The sequence below is a fragment of the Vicia villosa genome, linkage group LG6 (assembly GCF_029867415.1).
Source record: "Vicia villosa cultivar HV-30 ecotype Madison, WI linkage group LG6, Vvil1.0, whole genome shotgun sequence".
Lineage (NCBI taxonomy): Eukaryota > Viridiplantae > Streptophyta > Magnoliopsida > Fabales > Fabaceae > Vicia > Vicia villosa.
This window is the reverse complement of record NC_081185.1, coordinates 539,946-555,012: the sequence shown is the minus strand read 5'-3', so window position 1 is coordinate 555,012 and position 15,067 is coordinate 539,946. Positions and strand designations below refer to the sequence as shown.

The window sequence follows — 15,067 nt, the reverse complement described above, 5'->3', positions numbered from 1 at the left end:
GTGAGTTGTGGGGCTGGGCGGTGATGTTTTTTTTCCGGCGACGGCAATAATGACGTTGTTACTTCACTGGCTTGCTGTTCCAATCTGCAAACAAACACCAGCAAAACAACAAACTTGCAAAAAAATTTATGTCAGTTGTGAACTTAGTATTAGGTAATTTTCTTTTTTCTTTGCTGTTAGTAGCATAAATGGGGAATTTTTAATGAGAATTGAGAGTTTTTTCTTGATGATAAAGCTCCTCTCTTTGAGAGAAAACGCAAAAAGGAGCGTTCCCCTCCTTGTTCCCGTGATCCCCCGCAGCCCCCCTCTGTACAGAAAAAAATGTTATATTTATATTTGTCCCAATTAGGGTTTTCTACACCTAATGGGCCTATTGCCCAATTAACTTAATAACTAAAAAAAATCCTAATACTAATAATCCTAATGTTATATAATAAATAAAATCTAATTAAAAATAAAAACCTAATTAATCCTAATTCTATCTAATAAAAATAATAAAAATAAAAAAAAACAAATGTTAGTAGAACACAAATGATTTCTAAAAAAAATATAGAATTTTTGTAACACTTGGGCCCACTGTTTAGATCTCAAAATACTTGCTATTCAAACCCCTATTTTTATTTAGGATATCTTATAAGAGAGAGGGTTTGACAATAGGAATGTCAAAACCCCATGACTCTTAATTTTGACCCTTGATAAATTAACGGCCGTAGATTTGATCGGGCAAATTTTGGGGTATGACAGCTGCCCCTGTTCAATCTTCTTAAACCTGAAGAATTTAGATAGGCACGTCTGCCCATCGTGATCTGAAGGTAGAAGATGATTGGACACTGAAATGCCCTAAAATTTGCATTTATCAAGAAGGACTTCAGCGGGAGATGGGCTTACAGATGCCACCCAAGGTGAATGCCATTCTTCTAAGTGTGAAGCACACGCCTTTTGGAAGGTACCAGATGATTGATTTTTTTTTGTGTAGCATAGCCGAACGAGGCAACCTGAATTTTATGCAATGGTATGATGCATGCGATGCCTGATGCAGTGAGCTTCTCAAAATAAATGAGAGCCATGTATGTATATGCGTAATGTATGAATGAGGTTAGTTAGTTGAAATGATGCATGATTATTAGTTACGTTAATCGAAGTATGTTAGTAATTCTGAAAAGAAAGATAGCACCTTTGATTGTTTGTTGATGATGTTTTGGAAGATATCACTGCCGAGGGACTAACGTGATAAACCCAATTGAAGAACGGTTTAAAAATCTTGTGTGTCTGAAAAAGCTCCTAGAAAGGATGGAATACGCTTTAAAGAAGACTGCCTGAAAAAGGCTCCTGAAAAGGAATAGCGAGGACCTTCTGTTGGTTGTGTAATTGGCTTGCTATGGTCGGCAAGCCTCCGCAGTTTGTGAACCTCTACTTACTGTAGTTCCAGTAAGCTATCGCAGTTTGTGAACCCCTCACTTACTATAGTTCTAGTAAGCTATCGCGGTTTGAACCCCTCACTTACCATAGTGCTGGTAAGCTATTCGCAGTTTGTGAACTTCTCACTTACCATAGTTCTGGCAAGTTACATCGCAGTTTGGACCCCAATAGGATTGCTTGCTATAGTTCTAGCAAGTTCACCTGCATGAAAAAGATTCACCTGTTTTTAGACTCACGACTCGAGGGTCGGAGACTGGGCTGTTGTCACAGCCAGACGGGAACTGACTACCAGACGGGAACTGGATTTTCATGTAACAGTCAGACGGGAACTGACTTTGAAAATGATTTGGATGGCCAATAAAAATTGGGTTTTTTGTGATATGCTAATGCTCATGCGTATGTATGCATGTTTATGGGTGAATGAACAACAAGGTTGCTATCATCGGTAAGGTTACCGGGAGCATCAATCAGGTGATTGGAAATAATATCTCAGTAAGGTTACTGGCATCGGTAAGGTTACCGGAAGCATCAATCAGGTGATTGGAAATAATACCTCAGTAAGGTTACTGGCATCGGTAAGGTTACCGGAAGCATCAATCAGGTGATTGGAAATAATACCTCAGTAAGGTTACTGGCATCGGTAAGGTTACCGGAAAGTGGGTGGATAATGCTTATGCTCATGTATATGTGGACTGATGTAACGAATGAAACGAAGTAATGTCTTCTATAAGACTACCTGAAAAGGTCTTTTGAATGGATATGAAAATTTGTCTTGAAGAAGACTACCCGAAGGGGTCCCTAGAATGGATAGAAATTTGTCTTGAAGAAGACTACCTCAAAAGATACTTGGAAAAAGAAATGTCTTAGAAAGACTACCTGAAAAGGTGCTTAGAAAAAGAATGTCTTCAAGAAGACTACCTCAAGAGGTACTTAGAAAGGTAATGTCCTGAAGAAGACTGCCTGAAAAGGAACTTAGAAAAGAAATGTCTTGAAAAAAGACTACCTAAAGAGGTTCTTGGAAATGGTGATAATTTGTCTTGCATAAGACAGCTTGAGGAAACTCCTAGAAAGGATCGTGAGATTCGTCCTAAAGAAGACCACATAAAGAGTTACGGTGTAATGTATCAACCAATGTATGTAATGCGTGATTTGTATGTATTTGTGTGATGCTCCAATGGTAGGTTATTAATAACCAAAGCGTATATAGTTCGCTGGAGTTGCAGGTCTATTTGCTAGGATGGGGTGTGATGCTAGCGCGATTTCCCAATACCTGTTTTGTTTGAGCTCGGAAGATCGTAGTTAGGAGAAAGATTTGTTCGATATTGTAAAGTGCAAGAACGCCTTTTTCCTTTTGTTGTGTGTCTTGCGGATTTGATATCCATTGCCCCAGTAGTTTCATGGAGAAAGATGCTTATGAAGGAAGTGCCCCAGGGAATAGCCTTGTCATATGCTTCGATGTTTAGATTGAAGGGTGTGCCCCTGATCTCTAGGTCATGGAAGGTTATCCATAGTGTTCTATCCTTTGAATTTGAATTCTTCCCATGTCTGACATGCCCCTGTTTGAGATTGCTTTGAGATGTGCCCCAAGTCGATTGAACCTTAGGAAGACTGCCCCTAGTTAATAGGATGTTCCATTGTATGCCCCTGTGCTCCTTGAAATTTTTGCCCCTGTTTAGGAGAACCCCCTAGATGTGGTTCCCCCGACCCCAGGGTCTTTATCAGAAATGATCACCTCTGATTAACCCATTTCGAGATTTCCTCGCTGCTAAGTGTATACTCGTAGATGGTGTTGTACTTTTTGAGAAGTAGCTCCAATGGAATGCGTATGCAAGTTTTGAAATCGAAGTCCGTTATGAATTAGGACTGGATGGTTTTGAAAAGAATGCTTGAAGAAGCATAGTGATTAGAAGTAGTTTTAACAAACATAGGAGTCAGTATAACAGATTCCTGCTTAATATGCTTTCGTAGTTAACCTTGCCTCAATTAGGACTTTTAAATGTTGTAACTTGGCCTGGTTCATGTTTTAAGAAACAATGGATATAAGGCTCAAAATTTTATTTGGAGAAGATTAAGAAATTTCAGAAACTGCATATGATAGTCCACGTTTTTGGAGAAGGAAAAGAAAATCCATAAATTGCATATGATAGTCCATGTTTTTGGAGAAGAGAAAGAAATTCCAGAAATTGCATATGATAGTCCATCCTTTTGGAGAAAAGGATGAAATTTCAGAAATTGCATATGATAGTCCACGTATTTGAAGAAGGGAAAGAAATTCCAAAAATTGCATATGATAGTCCACGTTTTTGGAGAAGAGAAAGAAATTTATGAATATGCATATGATATACCAATTATTTGGAGAAGAGAAAGAAATTTCTGGAATTGCATATGATAATCCAAGTTTTTGGAGAAGGAAAAGAAATTCCAAAAATTCTATATGATATACCACGTTTAGGGAGAAGAAAAAGAAATTTCAGAAACTGCATATGATAGTCCACGTTTTTGGAGAAGGAAAAGAAGTTCCAGAAATTGCATATGATAGTCCACGTTTTTGGAGAAGGACAAGAAATTCCAGAAATTGCATATGATAGTCCACGTTTTTGGAGAAGAGAAAGAAATTTCAGAAATTGCATATGATATACCAAATTTTTGGAGAAGAGAAAGAAATTTCAGAAATTGCACATGATAGTCCATATTTTTGGAGAAGAGAATGAAATTTTAGAAATTGCCTATGATAGTCCACGTTTTTAGAGAAGAGAAAGAGGTTTCACAAATTGCATATAATAGTCCATCTTTTTGGAGAAGAGGATGAAATTTCAGAAATTGCATATGATTGTCCAAGTTTTTGAAGAAGGGAAAAAAATTCCAGAAATTGCATATGATAGTCCACGTTTTTGGAGAAAAGAAAGAGATTTCAGAAATTCTATTTGATATACAACGTTTTTGGAGAAGAGAATGAAATTTCAGAAATTGCATATGATAGTCCATGTTTTTGGAGAAAAGAAATAAATTCCATAAATTGCATATGATAGTCCACGCTTTTTGAGAGGTGAAAGAAATTTCAGAAATTGAATATGATAGTCCACGTTTTTGAAGAAGGGGAAGAAATTCCAAAAATTGCATATGATAGTCCATGTTTTTGGAGAAGAGAATATAATTTAAGAAATTGCATATGATAGTCCACATTTTTGGAGAAGAGAAAGTAATTTCAGAAATTGCATATGGTAGTCCACGTCTTTTAAAAAGGGAAAGATATTCCAAAAATTGCATATGATAGTCCATGTTTTTGGAGAAGAGAATGAAATTTCAAAAATTTCATATGATAGTCCATGTTTGTGGAGAAGGAAAGAAATTTTATAAATTGCATATGGTAGTCCATGTTTTGGGAGAAGAGAAAGAAATTTCACAAATTGCATATGATAAATTACGTATATGGAGAAGATTAAGAAATTTCAGAAACTGCATATGATAGTCCACGTTTTTGGAGAAGGAAAAGAAATTCCATAAATTTCATATGATAGTCCACGTTTTTGGAGAAAAGAAAGAAATTCCAGAAATTGCATATGATAGTCCATCGTTTTGGAGAAGAGGATGAAATTTCAGAAATTGCATATGATAGTCCACGTTTTTGAAGAAGAGAAAGAAATTTATGAATACGCATATGATATACCAATTTTTTGGATAAGAGAAAGAAATTTAAGGAATTGCATATGATAATCCAAGTTTTTGGAGAAGGAAAGGAAATTCCAGAAATTGTATATGATAGTCAACGTTTTTGGAAAAGGAAAAGAAATTCCAGAAATTGCTTATGATAGTCCACGTTTTCGGAGAAGAGAAAGAAATTTCAGAAATTCCATATGATATACCAAGTTTTTTGAGAAGAGAAAGAAATTTCTGAAATTGCATATGATAGTGCACGTTTTTGGAGAAGAGAAACAAATTCCATAAATTGCATATGATAGTCCACATTTTTAGAGAAAAGAAAGAAATTCCATAAATTGCATATGATATTCCACGTTTTTTTGAAGATAAAGAAATTTCCGAAATTGCATATGGTAGTCCATGTTTTTGGAGAAGGAAATAAATTCTATAAATTGCATATAGTAGTCCACGTTTTTGGGAGAAGAGAAAGAAATTTCAAAAGTTGCATATGATATACCACGTTTATGGAGAAGAGAAAGAAATTTCAGAAAACTGCATATGATAGTCCACGTTTTTGGAGAAGGAAAAGAAATTTCATATATTGATTATGATACAACAAATTTTTGGAGAAGAGAAAGAAATTTCAGAATTTGCACATGATAGTCCACATTTTTGGAGAAGAGAATTAATTTTTAGAAATTGCATATGATAGTCCACATTTTTAGAGAAGAGAAAGAAGTTCCATCAATTGCATATGATAGTCCATCTTTTTGGAGAAGAGGATGAAATTTCAGAAATTGCATATGATAGTCCAAGTTTTTGAAGAAGGGAAAGAAATTCCAGAAATTGCATATGATAGTCCATATTATTGGAGAAAAGAAAGAAATTTCAGAAATTCCATATGATATACATAGTTTTTGGAGAAGAGAAGGAAGTTTCAGAAATTGCATATGATAGTCCACGTTTTTGGAGAAATGAAATAAATTCCATAAATTGCATATGATAGTCCACGCTTTTTGAGAGGAGAAAGAAATTTCAGAAATTGAATATGATAGTCCACGTTTTTGAAGAAGGGGAAGAAATTCCAAAAATTGCATATGATAGTCCATGTTTTTGGAGAAGAGAATGAAATTTAAGAAATTGCATATGATAGTCCACATTTTTGGAGAAGAGAAAGTAATTACAGAAATTGCATATGGTAGTCCACGTCATTTAAAAAGGGAAAGATATTCCAAAAATTGCATATGATAGTCCATGTTTTTGAAGAGAATTAAATTTCAAAAATTTCATATGATAGTCCATGTTTGTGGAGAAGGAAAGAAATTTTATAAATTGCATATGGTAGTCCATGTTTTCGGAGAAGAGATAGAAATATCATAAATTGCATATGATAAATTACGTATATACAATAGAAGCTGCATCAAATTTTTACAAAAAGGGAATGGTGATATTGTGACTGATCAACAGTTGATTGAGGAAGAGGTGGTTGGGTTTTATAGGAGCCTCATGGGTGATAAGGTAAGCAGCATCAAGCATATTGATGTAGAAGCTATGAGGGAGGGGAAGGAACTTGATCTGAACCAGAAAATGTACCTTGGAAGAACTGCTTCTATCAAGGAGATAGAGGATGCTCTAAAAGACATTGGTGATGATAAGTCTCCTGGCATTGATGGGTTTAGTGCTAGATTGTTCAAGCAATGTGGCATTTTATGAAGGAGGATATTAGAGAAGCTGTTAGTGAGTTCTTCAGGACTGGAGTAATGCATAGTGATTTCAATAAAACAGTTGTAACCCTTATTCCTAAAGGAGAAAGTGCTAAGAGTATCAAGGAATTTAGACCAATAGCTGGCTGTACAGTTTTCTTAAAAATTGTGTCTAAAATCTTGACTACAAGACTGAGGAGTGTTTTGACATCTATTATAGGTAATAATCAGGCTGCATTTATTGCTGGACAGGATATTCATAATCACATCCCTCTTGCTTATGAGCTCATTAAGGGGTATGATAGAAAGCATGGCACACCTCGGTGTATGCTCCAAATAGACTTACAAAAGGCCTACGATATGGTGCATTGGGGAGCATTGGAAAGTATCATGAAGGAGCTGGGATTGCCTTGTACCTTTATCAAGTGGATCATGAATTTGGTTACCACTGTGTCATACATATTCAAAGTAAATGGCAAGCTTACTACTCCAGTCCAAGCTAAAAGAGGGATTCGATAGGGCGATCCTGTTTCACCTCTTCTCTTTGTGATCATGATAGAATATCTGAACAGGTGTATGTTGAAGATGCAGAAAACTCGGGGGTTTAGTCATCATGCTAAATGTAGGAATCTGGCCTTGACTAACCTTGCATTTGCTGATGATATCCTCCTTTTCTGCAGGGGTGATGTGATATCTATTAATTTGCTAATGAAGGCCTTTAACAAGTTTTCAGATTCTACAGGCCTAATCTTTAATCCAAGGAAGTGTAAAGTCTTTTTTGGTAGTGTTGATGATGACAGCAAGAAGATAATCAGGTGTGCAACTGGTTTTGAAGAAGGCAGATTTCTTGTGAAGTACTTGGGTGTGCCTCTTAGTAGTAAGAGGTTAGGTATAATTCACTACTTGCCACTCATTGATAAGATTACTGCTAGGATTAGACATTGGTCGTCCAAATTATTAAGCTATGCAGGTAGGATTCAATTGATAAAAAGTGTCATTGGGGCAATAACGCAGTATTGGATGTTAAATTTCCCCCTCCCAAAGGCTGTGATTAAGAGGATTAATTCTATTTGTCGCATTTCTGTGTGGACTGGGAAAACTGATGTGAGCAGGAAAAGTCCAGTAGCTTGGAGCAAAGTTTGTAGCCTGATCAAGCAAGGCGGACTGGGCCTAATGAATTTAACAATTTGGAACAAAGTTACTCTCCTAAAGTGTCTTTGGAACATCTGCAAGAAGAGCGATAATTTGTGGATTCAATGGATTCACAAAGTGTATCTTAAGGGCAGGGATGTGATGAATGTGGAGATAGGGAGTAATTGTACCTGGATTATCAAGAAAATTTTAAAGTGTAAGAATCTTATAGATCCGATCAGACAGCTTTGGAAAAGTATGAGCAATGATGGTAAGTTTTCTATGAGGAAGGTTTATAATTGCTTGGTGGAAGATGTCAGTGTCCCCATGGTTCCCTCTGTTGATGCATAATCTGGCTCGGCCCAGAGCCTGCATTACAGTGCGGATGCTATGTCATAATCATCTCCCCACGAAAGATAGATTGCATCGGTTTGGTATTATTGGGAGCACTGTTTTTAGCTTGTGTGGCGTAGCGGAAGAGAGTGCTAGCCACTTATTTTTCTTGTGTTCAAAAACTGAGGAAATTTGGCTTGGCATTCTGCATTGGTTAGGTGTGCACCACACTCCTCAGGACTGGGATCATGAGATGCAGTGAATTTTGGCTAGAACAAAAGGAAAAGGATGGAGATCTAGGATCTTGAAATTGGCAGTAGCTGAAACAATTCATGGTATATGGTTGTTTAGGAACTCTATAGTGTTTAACAATGACATGTATAGGAACAATACAAAGGAAAGAATTACTGATAACATTGTATATAGAGGGTGGAAAAAATAGGAAAATTAGGTTGCATATTGCAAATCTAATGGTATAGATCTTTTGGTTAATGGCTGAATCCTTTGTATTGCCCATGATTGTAATGATTTTTTGAATTAATATATTCTATTTGGTTCAAAAAAAAAAATTACGTATATGGAGAAGATTAAGAAATTTCAGAAACTGCATATGATAGTCCACGTTTTTGGAGAAGGAAAAGAAAATCCATAAATTGCATATGATAGTCCATGTTTTTGGAGAAGAGAAAGAAATTCCAGAAATTGCATATGATAGTCCATCCTTTTGGAGAAAAGGATGAAATTTCAGAAATTGCATATGATAGTCCACGTATTTGAAGAAGGGAAAGAAATTCCAAAAATTGCATATGATAGTCCACGTTTTTGGAGAAGAGAAAGAAATTTATGAATATGCATATGATATACCAATTATTTGGAGAAGAGAAAGAAATTTCTGGAATTGCATATGATAATCCAAGTTTTTGGAGAAGGAAAAGAAATTCCAAAAATTCTATATGATATACCACGTTTAGGGAGAAGAAAAAGAAATTTCAGAAACTGCATATGATAGTCCACGTTTTTGGAGAAGGAAAAGAAGTTCCAGAAAGTGCATATGATAGTCCACGTTTTTGGAGAAGGACAAGAAATTCCAGAAATTGCATATGATAGTCCACGTTTTTGGAGAAGAGAAAGAAATTTCAGAAATTGCATATGATATACCAAATTTTTGGAGAAGAGAAAGAAATTTCAGAAATTGCACATGATAGTCCATATTTTTGGAGAAGAGAATGAAATTTTAGAAATTGCATATGATAGTCCACGTTTTTAGAGAAGAGAAAGAGGTTTCACAAATTGCATATAATAGTCCATCTTTTTGGAGAAGAGGATGAAATTTCAGAAATTGCATATGATTGTCCAAGTTTTTGAAGAAGGGAAAAAAAATTCCAGAAATTGCATATGATAGTCCACGTTTTTGGAGAAAAGAAAGAGATTTCAGAAATTCTATTTGATATACAACGTTTTTGGAGAAGAGAATGAAATTTCAGAAATTGCATATGATAGTCCATGTTTTTGGAGAAAAGAAATAAATTCCATAAATTGCATATGATAGTCCACGCTTTTTGAGAGGTGAAAGAAATTTCAGAAATTGAATATGATAGTCCACGTTTTTGAAGAAGGGGAAGAAATTCCAAAAATTGCATATGATAGTCCATGTTTTTGGAGAAGAGAATATAATTTAAGAAATTGCATATGATAGTCCACATTTTTGGAGAAGAGAAAGTAATTTCAGAAATTGCATATGGTAGTCCACGTCTTTTAAAAAGGGAAAGATATTCCAAAAATTGCATATGATAGTCCATGTTTTTGGAGAAGAGAATGAAATTTCAAAAATTTCATATGATAGTCCATGTTTGTGGAGAAGGAAAGAAATTTTATAAATTGCATATGGTAGTCCATGTTTTGGGAGAAGAGAAAAAAATTTCACAAATAGCTTATGATAAATTACGTATATGGAGAAGATTAAGAAATTTCAGAAACTACATATGATAGTCCACGTTTTTGGAGAAGGAAAAGAAATTTCATAAATTTCATATGATAGTCCGCGTTTTTGGAGAAAAGAAAGAAATTCCAGAAATTGCATATGATAGTCCATCGTTTTGGAGAAGAGGATGGAAATTTCAGAAATTGCATATGATAGTCCACGTTTTTGAAGAAGAGAAAGAAATTTATGAATACGCATATGATATACCAATTTTTTGGAGAAGAGAAAGAAAATTTAAGGAATTGCATATGATAATCCAAGTTTTTGGAGAAGGAAAAGAAATTCCAAAAATTGCATATGATATACCACGTTTATGGAGAAGAGAAAGAAATTTGAGAAACTGCATATGATAGTCCACGTTTTTGGAGAAGGAAAAGACATTCCAGAAATTGCATATGATAGTCCACGTTTTTGGAGAAGCAAAAGAAATTCCAGAAATTGCATATGATAGTCCACGTTTTTGGAGAAGAGAAAGAAATTTCAGAAATTGCATTTAATAGTCCACGTTCTTGGAGAAGGAAAGGAAATTCCAGAAATTGTATATGATAGTCAACGTTTTTGGAAAAGGAAAGGAAATTCCAGAAATTGCTTATGATAGTCCACGTTTTTGGAGAAGAGAAAGAAATTTTAGAAATTGCATTTAATAGTCCACGTTTTTGGAGAAGGAAAGGAAATTCCAGAAATTATATATGATAGTCAACGTTTTTGGAAAAGGAAAAGAAATTCCAGAAATTGCATTTGATAGTCCACGTTTTTGGAGAAGAGAAAGAAATTTTAGAAATTGCATTTAATAGTCCACGTTTTTGGAGAAGGAAAGGAAATTCCAGAAATTATATATGATAGTCAACGTTTTTGGAAAAGGAAAAGAAATTCTAGAAATTGCTTATGATAGTCCACGTTTTCGGAGAAGAGAAAGAAATTTCAGAAATTCCATATGATATACCAAGTTTTTTGAGAAGAGAAAGAAATTTCAGAAATTGCATATGATAGTGCACGTTTTTGGAGAAGAGAAACAAATTCCATAAATTGCATATGATAGTCCACGTTTTTAGAGAAAAGAAAGAAATTCCATAAATTGCATATGATATTCCACGTTTTTTTGAAGATAAAGAAATTTCAGAAATTGCATATGGTAGTCCATGTTTTTGGAGAAGGAAATAAATTCTATAAATTGCATATAGTAGTCCACGTTTTTGGGAGAAGAGAAAGAAATTTCAAAAGTTGCATATGATATACCCCGTTTAATGGAGAAGAGAAAGAAATTTCAGAAAACTGCATATGATAGTCCACGTTTTTGGAGAAGGAAAGGAAATTTCATAAATTGCATATGATATAACAAATTTTTGGAGAAGAGAAAGAAATTTCAGAAATTGCACATGATAGTCCACAATTTTGGAGAAGAGAATGAATTTTTAGAAATTGAATATGATAGTCCACGTTTTTAGAGAAGAGAATGAAGTTCCATCAATTGCATATGATAGTCCATCTTTTTGGAGAAGAGGATGAAATTTAAGAAATTGCATATGATAGTCCAAGTTTTTGAAGAAGGGAAAGAAAATCCAGAAATTGCATATGATAGTCCACATTATTGGAGAAAAGAAAGAAATTACAGAAATTCCATATGATATACAATGTTTTTGGAGAAGAGAAAGAAGTTTCAGAAATTGCATATGATAGTGCACGTTTTTGGAGAAAAGAAATAAATTCCATAAATTGCATATGATAGTCCACGCTATTTGAGAGGAGAAAGAAATTTCAGAAATTGAACATGATAGTCCACGTTTTTGAAGAAGGGGAAGAAATTCCAAAAATTGCATATGATAGTCCATGTTTTTGGAGAAGAGAATGAAATTTAAGAAATTGCATATGATAGTCCACATTTTTGGAGAAGAGAAAGTAATTTCAGAAATTGCATATGGTAGTCCACGTCTTTTAAAAAGGGAAAGATATTCCAAAAATTGCATATGATAGTCCATGTGTTTGGAGACGAGAATGAAATTTCAAAAATTTCATATGATAGTCCACGTTTGTGGAGAAGGAAAGAAATTTTATAAATTGCATATGGTAGTCATTGTTTTGGGAGAAGAGAAAGAAATTTTAAAAATTGCATATGATATATTACGTATATGGAGAAGATTAAGAAATTTCAGAAACTGCATATGATAGTCCATGTTTTTGGAAAAGGAAAAGAAATTCCATAAATTGCATATGATAGTCCACGTTTTTGGAGAAGAGAAAGAAATTCCAGAAATTGCATATGATAGTCCATCATTCTGGAGAAGAGGATGAAATTTCAGAAATTGCATATGATAGTCCACATTTTTGAAGAAGGGAAAGAAATTCCAAAAATTGGATATGATAGTCCACGTTTTTGGAGAACAGAAAGAAATTTATGAATATGCATATGGTATACCAATTTTTTGGAGAAGGAAAAGAAATTCCAAAAATTGCATATGATAATCCACGTTTTTGGAGAAGGAAAAGAAATTCCATAAATTTCATATGATAGTCCACGTTTTTGGAGAAGAGAAAGAAATACCAGAAATTGCATATGATAGTCCATCGTTTTGGAGAAGAGGATGAAATTTCAGAAATTGCATATGATAGTCCACGTTTTTGGAAGAAGAGAAAGAAATTTATGAATACGCATATGATATACCAATTTTTTGGAGAAGAGAAAGAAATTTTAGGAATTGCATATGATAATCCAAGTTTTTGGAGAAGGAAAAGAAATTCCAAAAATTGCATATGATATACCACGTTTAGGGAGAAGAGAAAGAAATTTCAGAAACTGCATATGATAGTCCACGTTTTTGGAGAAGGAAAAGAAATTCCAGAAATGGCATATGTTAGTCCACATTTTTGGAGAAGGAAAAGAAATTCCAGAAATTGCATATGATAGTCCACGTTTTTGGAGAAGAGAAAGAAATTTCAGAAATTGCATTTAATAGTCCACGTTCTTGGAGAAGGAAAGGAAATTCCAGAAATTGTATATGATAGTCAACGTTTTTGGAAAAGGAAAGGAAATTCCAGAAATTGCTTATGATAGTCCACGTTTTCGGAGAAGAGAAAGAAATTTCAGAAATTCCATATGATATACCAAGTTTTTGGAGAAGAGAAAGAAATTTCAGAAATTGCATATGATAGTGCACGTTTTTGGAGAAGAGAAACAAATTCCATAAATTGCATATGATAGTGCACTTTTGTGGAGAAGAGAAAGAAATTTCAGAAATTGAATATGACAGATCACGTGTATGGAGAAGGATAAGAATTTTCAGAAATTGCATTTGGTAGTCCATGTTTTTTGAAAAGGTAGAGAAGTTCCAGAAATTGCATATGATAGGCAAATTTTTTGGAAAAGAGGAAGAAATTTCAGAAATTACATATGATAGTCCACGTTTTTGATGAAGGGAAAGAAATTCCATAAATTGCATATGATATTCCACGTTTTTAGTGAAGATAAAGAAATTTCAGAAATTGCATATGATAGTCCATGTTTTTGGAGAAGGAAATAAATTCTATAAATTGCATATGGTAGTCCATGTTTTTGGAGAAGAGTAAGAAATTTCAAAAGTTGCATATGATATACCAAGTTTATGAAGAAGAGAAAGAAATTTCAGAAACTGCATATGATATAGTCCACGTTTTTAAGAGAAGGAAAAGAAATTCTAGAAATTGCATATCATAGTCCACGTTTTTTGAGAAGGGAAAGAAATTTTCAAAAATTGCATATGATATACCACATTTATGGAGAAGAGTAAGAAATTTTAGAAATTGCATATGATAGTCCATGTTTTTGGAAAAGGAAAGGAAATTCCAGAAATTGTATATGATAGTCCACGTTTTTGCAGAAGGAAAAGAAATTCCTGAAATTGCATATGATAGTCCACGTTTTCAGAGAGAGAAAGAAATTTCAAAAATTCCATATGATATACCATGTTTTTGGAGAAGAGAAAGAAATTTCAGAAATTGCATATGATAGTCCACGTTTTTGGAGAACAGAAAGAAATTCCATAAATTGCATATGATATTCCACGTTTTTTGTGAAGATAAAGAAATTTCAGAAATTGCATATGATAGTCCATGTTTTTGGAGAAGGAAATAAATTCTATAAATTGCATATAGTAGTCCACGTTTTTGGGAGAAGAGAAAGAATTTTCAAAAGTTGCATATGATATACCACGTTTATGGAGAAGAGAAAGAAATTTCAGAAACTGCATATGATAGTCCACATTTTTGGAGAAGGAAAAGAAATTCCATAAATTTCATATGATAGTCCCACGTTTTTGGAGAAGAGAATGAAATACCAGAAATTGCATATGATAGTCCATCGTTTTGGAGAAGAGGATGAAATTTCAGAAATTGCATATGATAGTCCACGTTTTTGAAGAAGAGAAAGAAATTTATGAATACGCATATGATATACCAATTTTTTGGAAAAGAGAAAGAAATTTTAGGAATTGCATATGATAATCCAAGTTTTTGGAGAAGGAAAAGAAATTCCAAAAATTGCATATGATATACCACGTTTAGGGAGAAGAGAAAGAAATTTCAGAAACTGCATATGATAGTCCACGTTTTTGGAGAAGGAAAAGAAATTCAAGAAATGGCATATGATAGTCCACGTTTTTGGAGAAGGAAAAGAAATTCCAGAAATTGCATATGATAGTCCACGTTTTTGGAGAAGAGAAAGAAATTTCAGAAAATTGCATTTAATAGTCCACGTTCTTGGAGAAGGAAAGGAAATTCCAGAAATTGTATATGATAGTCAACGTTTTTGGAAAAGGAAAGGAAATTCCAGAAATTGCTTATGATAGTCCACGTTTTCGGAGAAGAGAAAGAAATTTCAGAAATTCCATAT

General features: G+C 34.1%; 1 protein-coding gene across 1 annotated transcript; it reads left to right on the top strand.

Moving 5' to 3' along the window:
* Positions 1 to 7,346: 7,346 nt before the first annotated feature.
* LOC131611028 (uncharacterized) lies at positions 7,347 to 8,243 on the top strand. The gene has a single exon (XM_058883154.1). It carries the CDS (start codon positions 7,347 to 7,349, stop codon positions 8,241 to 8,243), a length of 897 nt encoding a protein of 298 aa, XP_058739137.1.
* Positions 8,244 to 15,067: the final 6,824 nt, after the last annotated feature.